A 17,836-nucleotide genomic window follows, 5' to 3' on the forward strand; every position below is an offset into this window, starting at 1 on the left:
GCGGCGAACGGCTAGTTTTAATCATGTACGAGGACATGATTAATAACGTTAGCATGTGTGTTTCCATGTAAATAATCCCGGCCTGCAACGGTTCCCGTAAAAGAATAGAAGTTTGTGAAACTCGCCTCGATTGGCGCGTGACACACTAGAAACACTATTTAGCTTCATTCAGATTTCGCACCGGCTTGAGTCAAATCTAGGTGAAACGAGATGGACACGGCATCAGTGATCATAACACTCCTAGCCATAGGTTACATGTGCCTAGGAAAAAAGATACAACAACAGCTTTGTCGATAAGTTAAAGAAGGACGAAGATGAGGCTTCAGTCACTCAAGTCATGGATGGCAACGAATGACTGAACATACAGTATATGCATGTACTAGTAGGTGTGACAATCCAAAGATCGCTTGCTTGTACATGTACCATGCGCAAAGATGTATTCTGGGAGAAAATGGGATATCTTTTAATTTTTTTTTTCGAAAGGAGTCACAAAAACGACCAAAAACAACATTGTGATAGAATTCTATCACGACATTTTTGTTTATTACTGTCCTGTTTCTACCCTCTTCGTGTGAACCACCAAACCATTGACTGGTTTGGAGACGACACTTTCAAGAGGCGCATTCCCTCCTTTTCCTCTGACGAATGGAGCCTCCGCCGGCGAAGAAGCGTCGTCATCGCTTCCAGAAGGTCGAGGAGCGCGTGAGCAACTTGCAGCATGAACTCACACTTCATGCCAAGACGACAGGCGCCGTGGACGAGTCGTCGCAGCTCTCGTTCAAGGAGGAACTGGGTCTGCAAGCGGAGCTCACAACACTCGACAGTTTCCAGCTCCTGTTCCGCGCTCTGCAGCCGCTAGTGACCACCACTCCGCAGCTGCTGCACCACCTCAAGAAGGTGGTCAAGAGACTTCAAAAAGAGCTGAAAGAGGCGCGCGATGACGCTCAGGACCCCGTCGTACAGCGTCAGCGCCTTGTGCCCGTGCTCAAGCTCGTCACGGCGTTGGCGAGAGAGCTCGGCAAGGAGTTTTATCCTCATTTTGCGGGCACCTTGCCTTTGGTAGTAGCAGTAATTGACACAAAGGACCCGGAGCTGAGCACTCAAGTGTTTAAAACACTCACAATGCTGTTTAGCTACCTCCGAGTGCAGCTATTGGCCGACATGGAGGCTGTGCACAAGTGCTACTTCCCGTTACTGGGTCATCCGAGAGAATTTGTCCGCAACTTTGCAGCTCAGACGCTGGCTGTGCTACTGAGACGCCTCGAGTCGCCCAAGGCCATGAGGAAATACCTGCGCGCCTACTTGACAGCGCTGGTGAAGGGATCTGGGCGCAGTAATGAGATCCTGAGAGACGGATCGGCCAAGCTGTTCTTCGCTCTGGTGAAGAACGTGAACCATGGCTTCCACTCGCGGATGCGAGAGGTGCTGCTGTTTCTACTGGGCTCGTTCCGCCCGAAAGAGGGAGAGAAAGAGACGCAGGAATGTCTGGAACAGCAGGAGACAGTGTTTGAGATCGTGCACCAGACTTGCGGACTCATGATGAAGCACACGGATGCGGATCATGCAGGCGAGATGCTCGAGTGTTTGGTGCTGGTGGTCAACAAGGTGGCGAATATTCGGCATGACAAGGAGGACGCTCCCACAGAGGTGGACGATGTGTATTTGAGTCGTGTGCTGCGAATGCTGCTTGGGTGTTTGATTTCGAGAACGGGACAGCTGATCACAGGAGCGAGTGATGCCTATGAGGTGCGTGTGCCGAGTGTACACAAGGTCTGCGCAGCGCTCGTGTCGCCTGAAAACAAGGTGCTCGTCTCTCAGAGCCCCGAGCTGTGCGATACGTTCATGCAGACGTTTGAGGCGGTTTGGCGACTATTCCCTGCTGACGACGAGGTCACTTCTGCCCAGATGAAGGCCATTTTTGCTGCAGCTGCGGATGGAGACAATCAGGAGTACTGGCGTCGCAAGATTGTGGGGTTTGTGACCCAGGAACTGCACAACGCTCACGTTGACGTGGGTTTTGTGATCGAATTCTTGCTGCCCAACGCTATCGAGTTCGCGTTGAGGACTCTGGTGAAGACAGATGTGGCTGCGTTTAGCTCTCTGCTGTGCCAACTGGGTGACTACGTTACAGACAATGCCGGAGAGATTAATGAGAACCAGAGCGCGTTTATTGTTCGCTCCAAGACCAACAATCCGTACTGGCTGCTGTCGCTTGACGAGCTTGATGCCAACGCTGAGAAGACGCTGTTTGATGCTGGTCGGAAGCTGTTCAAGGAGAACGAGAAGACAAATGACGTGGAGAGTCTGGCTGTGTGCTGGAAGTTCTGCAAGGTGCTGCAGCTTCTGCGCTTGAATGAGGCTAAACTGAGCAGCTTTACGATGCCTTTGATCACGAAGTGCGACGTGCGATTGAAGGACGAATCTTCTGCGCTATCCACTCAAGTTGCGGCTCTGCGTGCGGAGTTGTGGCAGCTACAGCAGATTGCCAAGCACCAGAAGAGCAAGGATTCGACGATCACAACGAAGTTTGTGGAGCAGGCACTGGTGGGAAAAGAGGCTTCGTTCAAGACGCTGTCGACGCTGTTGATGCTGATCGATATGCAACCCGAAGAGACACAACAGGCAGTGCTGACAGTCGACGCGTTACCCCATGTAGCAAACGCTCTTCTTGCAACGCTGCGATCACCTGCGCATGAGCTACGACTGGTGACGCTGCAGTTACTAGCTCGGTTCCAGCGCTTGAGCTTCCTTGATTCCGACAACGGATCGCTTAGTGGGCCGTGTGATCTGCCGGACATTTGCGTGAACCTCGAGCTCTCCTGCAAGAACATCTCTGTGGCCACTGAACGTGAAGTGGTGCGTCTTGTGACACGAGTCAAGATCTTGTGTCGCTCGCCACAGACTCCTGAACTGTACAAGAAAATCGCTGTGAACCAGTTGCTCGGTCTGTACCACGTCAAGTTCTCCACGATCTGGCCGCACATCGCCGACGCAGTGGAGACTGCCGTTCGCCTGCAGTTCAACGAGCTCTGGCCTTGCATCAGTGCTGAGCTATTGGTGGCTTCTCTCCGACACGAAGACGCTAATGGAAAGCAGGAAAGCGACTCGACAGGTACGAGCGACGTCGTCGTGGAGTTTGAGCGTGTGTGTATGCTGGAGCAGGGGAGGGTGCCCACCTCAAGCGCTACAGACGCAGCTACTCACCATTCGCTGCTGTGGAAGGGCCTCATGAAGTTCACCGACCTGGTCGAAGCTAAGACGAAGTTCATGGTGCCGCTCTTCCTTACGTTCCTGCGCGACCAGTATAGCGCCATTTACACGGACGAGCTGGACGCCAAGCGTCTTGAGGATATCGACCAGGCACTTGCGAAGCTTGAAGAAACAAGCAGCAATACTGACTCGGAATCTCCTGATTGGCGCAAACCTGTCGAGTTCCAAGGGCTGACGACGAAGGAAGTGCGTGGCAAGTTCGTGGATCAGCTGAAGCTTTTCGCCGCTTTCCACAACATGAAGGGTGCCTATGCGCAGCAGGTGCTGCATGCGCTCTTCTTCGATCTGCTGATGAAGTCGGACGAAGTGGTCTCGAAGCTGGCGCTGCAGTGTCTATATGCCTTCGGTAGCAAGGCTGTTGTTTCGTACAAGGCGCAGCTGAACCGACTGACGGACTCGACTACTTTCCGTGAAGAGCTCGCGAGCTTTAAGGTTGGAGATGGCGAGAGCGTCGTCCTGCGTGAGCACCGTCCGGAGCTGCTGCCTGTGCTGCTGCGAGTGCTGTACTCCAAGTGTGTCAGCAAGAAAGGGCGTAACAATGGAGACACTGTGGCCGCTCGACGTGCTGCGATTCTAGCGTACTTGGCTGCATTGGAGGCGCCTGAGCTTGCCAGCTTCGTGGAATTGGTGGTGCGCGCATTTGATGTGACGATTGAAGCTCCCGAGACTCGCTCTACTGGCGCTCCTGATGCTGCTGATGAGGTGAAACCTGTTGCTGCCGTGTCCACCGTGCAGCCTTCACGTATCTTGGGCTTCTTGAACCTTTTGGAGGACCTTATCAACCAACTCGGAGTCAAGCTGGCTGCTTTCGCTCCTCGAATTGCTGATGTCCTGCTGGCAATTCTCCAGATCAGTATTACTTCTAGCGAAGACGAAGATGTGGATGGCTCAGCCGACAGTGAAAACGTTGCAGAAGACGAAGATGCGGTGGTCGCGGTTGGCTCCAAGCGCAAGGCTAATGGTGACTCGTCAACTGTGGACACGCTGGCGACTTCTGCGTCGATGAAGAAGCAGATTCGCATGCTGACCTACCGCCGCCTTGCGGAGATGATTGACACGGTACGAAGCCTCAACCTTCGCATGTTTATCACTGGTATCAGGTTCTAACACTTTTATTTCTTTTGTGTAGTTTGACACTCTCGTGCACCTTCAACCGTGGATAGTTGCCGTCTTGGAAACTTCTCGCGATGCGATCACACACTTGCCCAATGCGGTTGTCGGCGCAGGCAAGGCGTCAGCTCTGCTGGAGATGCTTGTGGCCATGGGTCGTGCTGACCGAGCGCGTCAGTGGATCCCGGGGCCTCTGGTGCTTAACGTTATCTCCTGTTTGTCTGCGGGGCTCACGTCGTCAAGCGCAACGTCTTCATCCACTCGTGGCATCTCACCTGAAATCCTGGATTCCATTTTGCAGTTCATGGACTCACTGCTGGACGGAGATGAGCGTCTGTGGACTGAAGACGAGTCTATGACAGTCTCGAAGAAGGAGAAGGCGCTGCTGATCCCTCAAATCCCTTTCGTCTTGGAGCAGTTTGTCCAGCGTTTCCAGGCTAAGGCTGCACGCTACGCGAGCGACCGATATGCTGGGTCCTCACGGAAAGAGCTTACGTTCCTTTGCCGCCTGTCGCACCATCTGGAAGCGTCCGAGGGAGACATCGCTATTGCTGCGCACGATTTGTTCCAGTTGCTGTTGCCGTTCCTGCTGCGCAACCATCAGACTTCACCGAAGGACAAGGAGAACTTGCTGGAGGTGTTGGCTCACATGGTGCCCAAGCTGTCCGAGCCTAAGAAACACGTGCTTGCGCTTGCACGGCTGTTGGCCCCCGGCATCAACTGCATTGCTGATCGCGATCCTCGTCTCAAACTTGTGGCGGTGTTTAAGGCGCTAGGTGCCCATGCTGCGCTTACAGAGCTGACCCCTGTGGCGGACTTGCTGGTTGAACTCAACGCGTATGATGCCAAGCGTATCGAGGAGACGGACTACGAACGTCGTCTCATTGCGTTGAATCGGCTCAACTCGACACGCTTTGCTGGCTTTACGACCGAGACGCACTTGCTAGCGCCTCTTGTGGCGCAGTGTCTGCAGTCTATGCACGACACGGAGTTTGCCGTGCGAAGTGGAGCACTTGCTGGTCTTACGACGTTCCTGGAACTCGCCGCAGAGGCGGCAGTGGAGCAGAAGGCGCGTGAGGATGCTGCCAAGTCTCCCGTGCTCAATGCGCTGGAGTCACTAGTCATGCCTTGTGTGCGCGCGAGTCTGCGCTCTACCGACGAGAACACTCGACGCGGCTTCGTGATGTTGCTGGGGTCGCTAGCAGACCGACACGAGGCGTTCAAACAGCTCGCGTTCGTTCCGGCAGACTTGATATTGGCGCGCAACCAGGAAGACCCGGAAGCCGATTTCTTCTACAACATTACGCACATCCAGGCTCACCGCAGACGTCGTGCGCTTCAGCGTCTTAGCGCGCTCATGGACTCGATGGCTGCCAAGACAAAGGAAGACGAAGAGAGTGAGGAACCTCAGTGCTTTTCGAACTCGACGGTGAATGGCGTCATCTTGCCACTAGTGCTGCACTTCGTCTACGAGACGCACGCGAAGAGTCAGGAGTCTCTGCGTGCGGAAGCCGCTGCGTGTGTTGGCAGTGCTGCTGGTCTTCTGGGTTGGTCGCACTACCTCTCGCTTCTACGCAGACTACTCAAGTCGATCGACGGTCACGTAGAGATGGAAGGCGCAATCATTATGTCCATTTGCGCTGTAGTCGACCACTTCCACTTCGAGGCTCCAGGTGCTGCCACGCAATGGCAAAAGTCGTCGGATAGCAAGAAGCAAAGGGATAACAAACCAGTCGAAGCTGAGGAGGATGAAGAAGAGAAAGAAGGTTCGTCCAAGGTGCAGGGCAACATGGAGACGCAAGTGCTTCCGCTGCTCTATTCGTACTTGTTCAAGAGTGCGGCTTCCAAGAAGAGTTCCAAAAAGTCGCGGGACGACGATGGAGAGTCCACGTCACTGTCCGAAGAAGCGGTATCGGTGCGTGTTCCCCTGGCGCTTGCAGTTGTCAAGGTCCTGCGTCGACTGCGTGCTGAGACGTTCCAGCGTGAGCTGCCAAAGCTGCTGCTGAAGTTCGCCAACTTGCTCAAGAGTAAGGACGAAGCTGTGCGTGTGTCGGCGCGTACGACGCTCGTTCGCATCGCTGTGGAGCTTGGCTCGAGTTTCCTATTGCCGATTGTGGAGGAGCTTCGTCACACGCTGCGTGATGGCTACATGGTCCACGTGCTGTCCTTCACTGTCCATGCGCTGTTGGAAAAGCTACCGGAGATCATGCAGACAGATGGAAAGACTGGCCCTCCTCGCAAGCCGCAGTCGCTGCTCACACAAAGCAAGGAGCAAGAGGCTGAGCGTGAGGCGGAGTTTACGTCGCCGTTGGATGCGTGTGTGCCCAGTTTGATGGAAATTCTGGCCGCTGAATTGTTCCAGGGCATGACGACGATCGGCGAGGCAGCAGAGGCTGCTGCTGGTGGCGTGGAGCGTAAAACTGCCCAAAAGTCCAAGATGAAAGAGGCACGTTCGAGTGGTGGCCGCAGTCTGGACTCAATTGAGCTGTTGGCCCGATCTCTCCCCTTCCTGCCCAACCCGAGCATCCATGAAGTCGTGAGTGCACTTGTGAAGCGCTTCCAGGCTACCGATGCTGGAGCGCAAGCCACCGCTGCATTGCAAGAGGCCCTCAAGCGCGTGGCGATCGGACTCGCGAGGAACCCGTCGGTGGAGTCGTCCTACATGTTCCTGTACGCCTACAACGTTCTCAACTCGAGTCTCGAGAGTCTTCGACCAACCACTGAAAGGGAGAAGAAGCAGTACGAAGCTGGCGGCAGCAGCACCGCTGTGGTGACCTCCTGGCTCGTGTCGGAGAAGAGCGCAGCTGCCACTAAGCTTCTCGCCAAGCGCGTGAGTTCCCGGGACACTGCACGCGTGGCCATGCAGCAGCAAGTTACGGGTTTTGACAAGATGCGTCAACAGCAGCAAGGCAAGACCAAGAAGCAGAAGCGAGAGGAGATTGCAGCTCTCTTGGCTGAGAGCACGGCGCATCTTCGAGAGCTGCTGAACTTTGCTGTCTTCTTGGTCTTCTCTTTCCTTCGCAAGAACGGCAATGCCAAGGACCAGGAAGACGAAGCCAAGAAGAACATCAGCGCTCCCGCCCAACTAGTGGATCCACTGGTGCCGCTGCTGATGCGCTGTGCCGGTGAATCCAAGAACGACCGTGCAGTGATTAACGCGTTGAAGTGTCTAGGCTCGCTGCTTCCCCGTCAGGACGAACTTCCTGCCCTGCGCGTGGCGCGTACACCGCTTCTTGATCGTCTTTTCAAGATCCTGCAACAGGCTGGAGCTGCTACACGCAACGAGATGGTGCAGACGTGTTACCGCACGCTTACTGCGCTGCTCAGACAACAACAGGGATTGGAACTTACGCAGGAGAAGGGGTCAGCAGACAAGAACCTTAAGAGCGAGAACCTCCGACTCACAGAGCCGCAGCTGCGTGTGCTGCTGAGCTTCTTGCGTGCTGATCTGGATGAGCGAGACCATCAGAACGCCACGTTCGCTCTGCTCAAGGCTGTTGTGAACTCGCGTCTCGTGATCAGCGAAGTGTACGACGTGATGCTGCGTGTTGGCGAGCTGTTGGTGCAGAGCGACGCCCCCGGCGCACGTCTGAACTGCGCGACCATCTACCAGACCTTCCTGCTCGAGTATCCACTTGGCAACAAGCGTCTGTCTCGTCACCTCAAGTTCTTGGTTGACAACTTGAGCTACGGCCACGCTACGGGACGCTCTGCCGTGCTGGAGGCTCTGCGTTCGCTGCTGTCCAAACTCCCGCAAGACCTCGTGAACGCTCGTTCGCAGTTTTTCTTCTTGCCGCTGGTGCTGCGTCTGGCCAACGATGAGGCCGTCGAGTGCCGCGATCTCGCTCGTGCGGCGTTGAGTACTTTGGTGCGTCGTCTGGGCAACAAGGAATTGAACGAGAGTATTCTACTGGTGGGGACGTGGTGGACACAGGCCTCGAACTCGGATACCGTGGACGCAGTCAAGCTACTGGGAACCGCAGCACAAGTGACGACGCTAGTGTTGGAGACCAGACCCGAGTTTTTCGAGCGTAGTGCGCCCCAGGTGTTACTTGCAGCCCGTTCAGCACTCGAGCGTCGCCAGCGTGAGCTTCAGACCGTGGAGGACAGCAACCAGGTGCGATGGCAGCCGACGTATCACGTCTGTGTGGCCCTCACCGCCTTCAGTGATCATCTCACGGGTCCTTATGAGTTGTGGCTGGAGGAATCCAAGCCGACCACGAACTTTGTGGACGTCGTAGTGCTTAAGCTGCTTCAGTACCCTCACGCATGGGTGCGTCTCGGTGCCACTCGGTTGCTGACGTCGTATCTGCGTCGTCGTCAAGCCAGCACCCTCACTTATACAGCTCCAGTGAAGCGCTTGTCTGGAGAAGCTCTCGAGCGTCTACGCAATGGAGCGCTGTACTTGCAGCGTCCAGGCCGTCTGTTCTCTTGGGCTAGCGCGTTCAGCAAGCTACTCGAAGCCCCGGCGCTGAAGGACGACTTGGCTAACGAAGTGCTCACTGCGTTGCCGTTCTTGTGTGAGGCACTGGAGACTACGGATGTTCCACAAGATGTCGGTGCTGCTGATGCTGTGGTGGACGACGTGGATGCTGCAGACGAGAAGACAGAGGAAGACGTTGATGGAGACGAGGAGAGTGAGCCGAAGGAAGAAGAAGAAGAACTGCAACGCCGCGAGGAGCAGGAAAAGAACGACGAGCGTGTCAAGGCGCGCACGCCTCTGGGCTGGCTGCTCACTCGTCTGTCGTATGTGGCCCGTGGCTCAAACTGCAGCAACGAGGTGCAGTCTGTGGTGTTAAAGCTATTCGCTGCTCTGCTACACAATCACGACGCCGCGTTCGCTGAGAAGTACGTCGTGCAGATCATCAACCCGCTGTATCGCGCGACCAGCAAGCTGGAAGAGCTGCAGGCTCAACAAGAGCAAATGGCGTTGCAGAGACAGCAGAACCGTAACAGGAACCGCAAAAGCGGCTCTACTCCGGAGCCTGTGACGCCGCCTGAGAGTGTGTTACTGGCTCAGGAAGTGCTGCAGCTTCTGGAGCAGAAACTGGGAGTCACATCGTTCTTGGAGGCCTATTCGTTCGTTCAGAGGAAGATGGCTGCACGCCGTGCCGCACGCAAGTTACAGCGTCGCACTGAAGCCGTGTCGGACCCGCAGCGTGCTGCTCAGCGACGGATGCAGAAGAACGAGCAGAAGCGTCGTACCAAGCAGCTGCGCAAGCGCAAACACGCTGTGCTCAAGGGCTCGACGTCTGCAGCTGTCCGCCCCACCAAGGTGCTTCGTCCTGGCGCCGAGTAGACTTCCCCCTTTAGAGACAAAACTAGATAGAGATAATGTCATGTATGTTTGAGCTGCTGCGTCGGCGTCTTCATCCAGTGCGGCTGCGACGAACTAGAAATAGGCGAGTCTTACGTTTCGACTAGCGATCCAACATTACTGGGCACGAATTGAGGCTCGAGAGACGTTCGCATCGACAGCTTGAGGCGAATGACCAACAACAACCACGAGGAGGATCGGCGCTGGGGTCGCACGGCCTCTTCTCTTCCTCCAGCTCCAATCTCAAGTGCCAAGACTCACGTTTATCAACTGCGTCGTCGACGAGTGCCCCCTCGGGACGTGCAGCAGCATGAGCCTTGGTTGTTCCAGAGCGCCAACATGAGTCCGCTGCCAGTGCCGACATCTTTGCCCAGTCTTTCCTTGTCAGAGAGCGACACCTCGTTCTTCTACTTGGACTTGGACAGTTTGAAGAGTTTGCTGCCTCCGTCCGATAGCCGACGTCGTCCGAGAAGTAGTGAGGATAACTACAGCAGCTATCGTGCTGCTCGTGGGCCGTCCAGTCGAGGACGACAAGCTCCTCCGGCGAGATTGGAAGCGTTGGGCTCCAGCTCAATTAAAGCTGTTGACAAGAAGCTGCGACCTTGCAAGCGAAGGCGACAAATAGGTCTGGCATCCAAGCAAAAGCTCCGTCGAAAGGCTCTTCGTCTGGACTCGGCCAAGGTGCGGCCATCCACACAAGAGCTACTGGACCCAGATGCGGCTGCTGTGTACTTGTCGCCCGCTAAACGCGCTCGAAACAAGGCGAGGAAGAGTAAACGGCTGCAGCCTGTAGGGGAATTTCGCCCAGGAACGAGACGAAGAGCAGCGAGGCATTACGCGTTCGACTACGACTCGGACGGCCAAGAACGAGCTGAAAAACCGGAAACTCCAGCTGAAGATCTTGACGAAGAGCAGCGTCAAAAGACTCTGATTGCTACACACTTGAACTTGACATTGGAAGAGTACGAGCGCCTGGATGCAGCGTTCGGAAATGCCTCGCAGTCCAGTCTGGCGTCGGAGGACGAACGCTCCATGACGAAGCGATATCGCGAGGAGTTCCAGGAGTTTGACGCTGATAACAGTGGATCAATATCCCCCGACGAGCTTCGACAGCTTCTGCTAGCGTCGGGTGAAGACATGGACGACGCTGAGCTCGCTTCCATCATCCAACAAGCCGACACAGACCATGACGGTGAGATTAACTTCCACGAGTTCATCGCTCTTATGCGCGCTCGCAAGAGACTTCTTCAGGTGGCTAACCACATGGGGGTGACTGGAAATGGACCAACAAGTGTGGACAGAGCAGGAAACCCTGGAAATATCTTAACAAGAAATGCAGGACAAGTGCTGCCGCCTTTGAAGCTCGCAGCTCGACAAGCCAAGCGACATCTACAGCCTCGGAACCGCGCACTTGTTGTGGCTCGCTCGACGCCGTCTTGTCTTCGTCCTGGAGCGAAAGTGGACATCGGCGATCTCCGACGAGAGCTCGCGCTGTCCGAGTATGGTATTCAACAGCTCAACTCGAAGGTGCGCGAGGGACTGCAGTGGGTCCAGCAGCATTGCCCCGTGAGATCTCTGAAGGCGCAGATTTTCTGCCATCGATGGGGCATGGAGAAGGTTCACCAGCTTTTCTTACGGCTTCAGTCCCAGCAGCTCTCGAGAGCGTTCCGCAAGTGGAATGCATTCCTCATGTTCGAGCGCAACAAGATCAAGGCCAACATGTTCCTGAAATGCAAGGGCGGTCAGAAGATGACGGCGATCATGAACAGGTGGCGACGGAAAGTCACAAGACGCAAGTTCGTACGCTGGAAGACCGAGTGTATCGTACAAGCTCGCAACGAACTCCACTCAGCAGCCATCGAGATCCAGCGTGTCGTCCGCGGAGACCTCGCGCGTTTATTACGGCTCCGAATGCAAGAAGAGGTTGCTGTTATCCACATCCAGGCGTTCATCCGAGGGCGATTGGCACGGACGTTGGCGAGTCGAAAGCGTCAGGCGAAGCTGGAGCACGAGGCTGCCTGTCAGTTGCAGCGTTGTTACCGTGGCTACACTGGCAAACGACTGGCCCGAGCTTTGTTTAAAGCACAGCGAGAGACTCTCGCAGCGTGTCGTATCCAACGAGCATTCAGGAATTTCCAGCGCCGGGAGCTTCTGCGTGTTATCCAGCAGTCCAAGCTGGAGAACGACAGTGCCATCATCCTACAGTGCTCTATACGCGGCTATCTCGCTCGACGAGAGCGAAAACGTCGCGCAACTTGTCGACTACGAGAGCGCAGTGCCAAGGTACTGCAGCGATATGTACGCGGCTACCTCGCACGATGCCGTGTGGTCAGGATGAGGAAGCAGATTCAGGCTGCCTTAAAGATCCAGTGCTTCTTCCGCGTTTGTCGCGCTCGTCGTCGAGTGCACATGTTGCGGACGGAAAAACAGACCAAGGAACGACAAGCGCTTGAACGCGCAGCAGCTGTCAGGGTCCAGACCCGGTGGCGCTGTTTTATCACTCGAAAGCACTATCTGCTTGACAGGCAACGGCGAGAGGAAGCTCAGAAGCTCGAGAGATTTAAGCGACTCACCGGTGCTGTGGTGATCCAGTCCTTGTATCGTGGATACGTCGCTCGACGTCGCGCACAACGAGCTCGGTACGAGAAGCTGAAATGGATGAACTTCACCCTCATGAACACCAGCGCGTTGAAGATCCAGGCGTTCTGGCGGGGCTATCACGGTCGCCTGGCCTCTCATCTTCGCCTGCAAGCACAGAAGGCACAACAACATCAGGAAAACGAGGCAGCGAAGCGTATTCAGGGCATCACAAGGGGAAAATTAGCCCGAGAGAAGCGACGCCAACTGGAACAGGAGCGTGCTACGTTAGCCTCGCAGCAACGCGCGCGCGTGAGAGCTGCCCTGCGTATCCAGAAGGTGTTCCGTGGTAAGCAAGCTCGGAAACTAGTGCAGGAACTCCAGCACAGACATCGCGAGGAAGCCCGGCTTGCTCTTGAGCGCTTGGTTCTACAGACTAAAACACGCGCTGCAACCAAAGTCCAGTGCTGCGCTCGACGATTCCTGGCTCGTTGTCAGTACTTGTACCAAAGACAAGAGCTGGTGCGACGCAAGCAGCAAGAGGAGCTCCGACTCGCGCAGAACCAAGCTGCGATTGTGCTCCAGTGTGCTATCCGGCGTACTGGAGCCCGACGAGTCCTGCTGCAGCGACGAAGAGAGTTCGAGAAGCGAATCTCCATGATGGCGTCCGAGAAGGCTCACGACGAGATCGAGAGGCTGCGTCAGGAGCAGGAAGAAGAGCTTCTGCAGCTCAAGATGCAGCTCATGTTCCAGGCGAGCAGTGCAAATGAGGAAGCAACAAAGCTGCGTGAGGAGCTGGCTCGACAACGCGAAGAAGAGGAAGCTCGACGCAAGGAGGAAGCCCAAGAGCTGGCTCGTCTTCGACTCGAGACGCTCATGCAGCAGCGTGAAATCGACACGCGAATTGAGCACGACCAGCAGAAGAAGGTCGAGGCTCAACGACTGCGCGAGAAACTGGAGGCGGACAAGCAGGCGCAGCAGGAGAAGGAAGCCGCTGTGCGCACACAAGAGAACGAAGAGTTGGCGGCCTTGAAGCTCGCTTCCCTGCTTCCAGCGATAGACGAGCAAGACAAGATCGACCGCACACTGCAGCAAGAAGCTGAGCACTTGAAACAAGCGGCTCTCGCTATCCAGAAGGACCAGGCTCGGTTGAAAATCCACGCAATTTGCTTGAAGCACGTGGCTCGCAAGCGGCTCGTCAAGCTTCAGCAAGCTCAAGCCGCAGCTATGGCGAGTATCCACGACGAGGAGCAGCGTTTGAGACTCCAGGCTGAACAGCACAAGGAGATGGCTCTAGCGAGACTAAAAGTCATGATGGACGACGAGGCTCGAGCTCGCGAACAGGAGATTAAAGAGCTCGAAGTCCAGATGCTGGAACGCGCGAGAAAGGAGAAAGAACGGATCGCTTTGTGCAACTCGTCGGCCAGGAAGATCCAGTGTTGTGCTCGTGGGTACTTGGCTCGGCAGCGCGTGAAGGCTATTCAGCATAAAATCGACAAGGAACGTGAGGACCGGGCGAAGGCAATGCAAGAAACCATTGAAGCAGCTGAAGCGGAGGTGGCTGAAGCTCTTATCGAAGCTGGGGAGGCTGAGGCGAGTGTTGCTGACGACTCCGAGGAGACGAAGGCGGACGAGTGGGTCGAGTACTGGGACGAGAACGCACAGGCGTCGTATTTCTACAACATCCGCACGCAGGAGGCAAGTTGGACTCGGCCAGTCTCGACGCCAGCGGCAAAGGCGATGGAGACCGTCACCGGGTTGGCAGAAAAACGCGAGGAGGACGCAGCAGCTGGATATGTCGACTACGCCGTCACTGGACAAGTGGACGCCAATGGCAACCCTGTTACAGCACCTCCCGCCGAGAGCTACGCGGACGAGTACGGCTATTACGATCAGTACGGTCAGTATCACTACTACGAACAGAACAACGCGGCGTACTATGGTGCCCCGGCGTACGGACAAGGATACCCACAGATGATGCAACCAAACTATGCGGCCGCAGCTGCAGCCTATCAGGTAGCAGCAGCGATGGCATTCGGCCAAGCCATGATGTATGGCGCGCCGGTGATGGGATACGGGAACCCGGTAATGGGTCAACCAGAGCAGCAGTATCCTCAGGAGCCAGCAGCAGACGCGCCAGCCGAGACAGAGAATGCGGTAGAAGCAGTCCCACCGGATCCATGGGAGAAGTTCTATGACCAGTACACGGGCGCAGCATATTATTACAACAACATCACAGGAGAGCAGTACTGGGCATAACAGAATCATCGACCTCGCTTCAGATTCATCCCAACTTTGGTCAGTCCTCGTCCACGTTCATCATCGAGCTGTCATCCGATAAGTTCAGACTTGAACATGCGAGAGACTGTCGACTGCGTTCGATGCTGCTGTAAGATTGGTTCCCAGTCGAACGACGAGCCCTCAGAGGAGTGAGGCCACTTGTCTTGGGGGCATTCTTCGGGGGCGGCTCTGCAAATTCAGGGAACGAACCAGGTCCGCCGGACAGAGATTCCTCAAACGCAATGGTGATCATGGACCCCGCAAGAGTATCTTCAGGGGCGTACGCAAGTGCCTACATAATGCAATGATCATTAGAACAGATGACCCACTGCACAACAAAAGTCACGCAAGATCCTTACCGAATGGTAAGACTCGATCGCTTCTTCTAGATTGCCCTTCATGTGATAGGTGAAGCCCAGAGCAGCAAGAATGGAGGACTGGATGCAGGAATCACAGACAAACATGCGAGTGAGCTCATTCTTCTACACACAGTACACTTGGTAGCATAAGTCAAAACGGACATTCCGAGGTGATAACCGTAGTGCACTTCGGAAGTAGTGAATAGCCTGGTCAAACTTGCTGTTATAAGCACAGATGTGGTCAGTACACACCTCGGTTCTTCAATGCAGCTAAACGCACCGTAATTTGCGGTATGAGTATCCAAGGTTGAAAAGCGTCGGCTCCCACGCCTCCATAAGTCGCTGAAGAACAGAAATCACGACCAGACTGAGACTCCAGAGCAGACTACACATCCTTGACAGCACAATTCTCACCTCTGGAAGGCCCTCGCACAACTGAAGAGCCTTACTGAACATCTCGATCGCTGTAGGATAGTCCTTTTCCTTGTAGTACACGCTGCCCAATTCGTTGTAAACCAATGGGTCCGTTGGGCAGATAACGCTCGCTTGACGAATAAACTCCTTAGCTTGGACTAAGTTGTTGGTACGAAGATACTCCATGCCCATGTACAGAGGTGGCAAATGGGAACCAGGAAAAAGACTCAGAGCAGTCCGGTAGGATGACATGGCCTGGTCACTTTCATCCTGGGCAGCGAAAGAGTTCCCAAATCCGATCCAGGCTGGCGCGTAGCTCGGCTCTAGAGATGTCGCTTTGCTGTAAGAAAACGCATCAAGTCGTAAGCCACCCTTCGTACTATAAACGAAGGTGTTCCCACTGCTTGCACGTACTGGAAATATCTTTGTGCAGCGTCATATTTCTGGATCAGGAGATAGTAGCAGCCCACAGTGTACCAGGCTGAAGCTTTTGTGGGGTACACATCCACCTACAGCAAACAGTGTCAGCGTTGCCCAACGGGGACGATAGCCAGCAGAGCTACCTACCATTTGGTGTGCGTAGTGGTAAAGCTCTCGTTTCTTTCCAAGTTCCACTAATGTACCCACATACACTGAAATTACGCGGAAATTGAATGGGTCCTTCTCGCGAACACTGATACAGACATTACATACAGTTAGAGCGATCCGAGTGAGCGTACGGCAAAGACTCTCCACAGCAACCCGCGTACCTTTCACAAATTTCGTGTGCCTGCTGAATGTCGTGCTGATAATAATACGTCTCAGCTCTCGTGATGTTCTGCTCATGCCACCAGAAGGACACGTGAGCACTATCATCCCCGTGCATCAATCACCGCAATCAGCACAGCTGTACCAGCTCTAAATTGTCTGTCAGACCGAAATTATTCTCCACTACAGCGAATCTCTCCTCAACTGGCGGCGTCGTGTCATACTGCAGCAAGCAAAAACCCCACATGTGTAAGTAACATACACGACATTCCCCACTGATGAATCAGGCGTTTAAGCCACACCTTCCCCACGTGAGTCGGATACAACAGCTCCAGTAGATGCATTTCATCCGTCGAAAAGTCCAGCGACGCTACCAGCTCCTTCTCTTCTTGGGGCGACAGCATTTGCTTGTCAAAGAGATGAAAGAACGCCTCCGAGCAGTGAACGTCACACCGCAGCGCAATGCGAAAGTAGACCGTGGCGTTTTCCCGATTTCCGATGGCCTCAAACGTCTCGCCCATCAGCAGTGCCAACGATGACACCACATTGATCCCCTCCGCCTGTTCTTCTCCTGTATTCACCTGCTGCACCTTCTTCGCAAACAGCACCACGTCCTGTTCCCGGTCGGGCAGCACCGATCCCAGTAGCTCCAGACTCTCCTGCTTCTGCTTGATAGCCAGCATACACCTGCCAAGCAGTAGAACGGCTCTCAGTGCCACGCGACTGGGCACCGCCATCCCCTTGGCGCTCTCTACGTCCGTGAGTCTGGCCTTCTTGATGGCGTGGATAGCTCGGTGGAACTCTCGGTTCAAGTAGCACGCGTCTGCAAACAGCAGCACGTCGTTCTCGTTTCTAGGGGACATGGTCACCAGTTTGTCGGCGTAGAAGAGCGCGGACGCCGCGTGGTGCTGCGCACTGCACTTTTTCACCAGTTGTCTCAGTCTGTCCATCGTTGCCTGTCGATTGTCCTTCTGGACACCTCTCGTTGTCTTCTGATTCGTCAATGGAGGCTTCATCGCGTGCTTATTGTTTTCTAAATGTCCTGCCGAGTGCGTGGGATGTCGTACAGCGTCCTCTCCGCTCTTGGATGTCCACATGGACTCTGCGTCTTTGGTCTCTTCGTCGTCGTCCTGCTCCGTGTCCAGCGGTCTTCGCGCCGTGATAAAGGCTGCAGCTTGAGTCACTCTCCGTCGACGCTTCTTTGCTCGGGCGCTGGCCTCGTCCGCTGCGCTGGATGCTGCCGAGTCGAAGGCGAGTGTGCGTGTGGTGCAGTCCGGAGTCTGGACAGGCGACGGTTGGCGCCACGAGGAGCCACGAATAGAAGGGGCGGGCGGCCGACACGGCGTAGGCGGCGGTGGTGCCATGGCAAGAAGATGACAGACTGTTTGTCACTTGGAAAAGAAGGAAAGGACTTCGCGGAGCGCCCAGGTGATGCAGGAGATGCTAGCACTAGCCTTTGACGGGATGTGTACACTGAATGTACATAATATTATGTTGACGCGTTAGAAACGTGCTCCCATATAGAAATGGCTATGCTGAAGTCGCTAACCCAATCAGAATGTTTAATCTTTCCTGACTTTTTCCGTTCGTTTTTCTTTTCCGAATATATGTACTTCTCGATCATCGAGTCGCTGATAAGCTACTCTGCAAGCACGTCAGTTTCGGCGGGAGACAAACTGGCCGTCTTCGCAGAAGCACGCCATGATTCTGCGATGACGACCAGTTCGAATGTTGACTTGACAAGCAGGGTCATCACGACAAA

The 17,836-nt window shown here is 55.0% G+C and overlaps 3 protein-coding genes across 3 annotated transcripts; 2 read left to right on the top strand and 1 right to left on the bottom strand.

Moving 5' to 3' along the window:
• Positions 1-645: 645 nt before the first annotated feature.
• Positions 646-9,679, top strand: PITG_02808 (U3 small nucleolar RNA-associated protein, putative; the record flags this gene model as incomplete). The annotated part of the gene is made up of 4 exons (XM_002907654.1): positions 646-2,207; positions 2,304-4,123; positions 4,193-4,329; positions 4,400-9,679. The coding sequence occupies 4 exons, from the start codon at positions 646-648 to the stop codon at positions 9,677-9,679; spliced, it is 8,799 nt and encodes a 2,932-aa protein (XP_002907700.1).
• Positions 9,680-9,868: 189 nt separating this feature from the next.
• PITG_02809 (uncharacterized protein) lies at positions 9,869-14,533 on the top strand (the record flags this gene model as incomplete). The annotated part of the gene is made up of 3 exons (XM_002907655.1): positions 9,869-9,905; positions 9,984-10,988; positions 11,043-14,533. The coding sequence occupies 3 exons, from the start codon at positions 9,869-9,871 to the stop codon at positions 14,531-14,533; spliced, it is 4,533 nt and encodes a 1,510-aa protein (XP_002907701.1).
• A 313-nt stretch (positions 14,534-14,846) lies between these two features.
• Positions 14,847-17,438, bottom strand: PITG_02810 (cell division cycle protein 16; the record flags this gene model as incomplete). The annotated part of the gene is made up of 7 exons (XM_002907656.1): positions 14,847-14,882; positions 14,914-15,036; positions 15,328-15,667; positions 15,742-15,836; positions 15,895-16,000; positions 16,077-16,144; positions 16,377-17,438. The coding sequence occupies 7 exons, from the start codon at positions 17,436-17,438 to the stop codon at positions 14,847-14,849; spliced, it is 1,830 nt and encodes a 609-aa protein (XP_002907702.1).
• Between the last annotated feature and the right edge of the window lie 398 nt (positions 17,439-17,836).

Source organism: Phytophthora infestans, genomic scaffold (assembly GCF_000142945.1).
Source record: "Phytophthora infestans T30-4 supercont1.3 genomic scaffold, whole genome shotgun sequence".
Taxonomy (NCBI): Eukaryota; Oomycota; class Peronosporomycetes; order Peronosporales; family Peronosporaceae; genus Phytophthora; species Phytophthora infestans.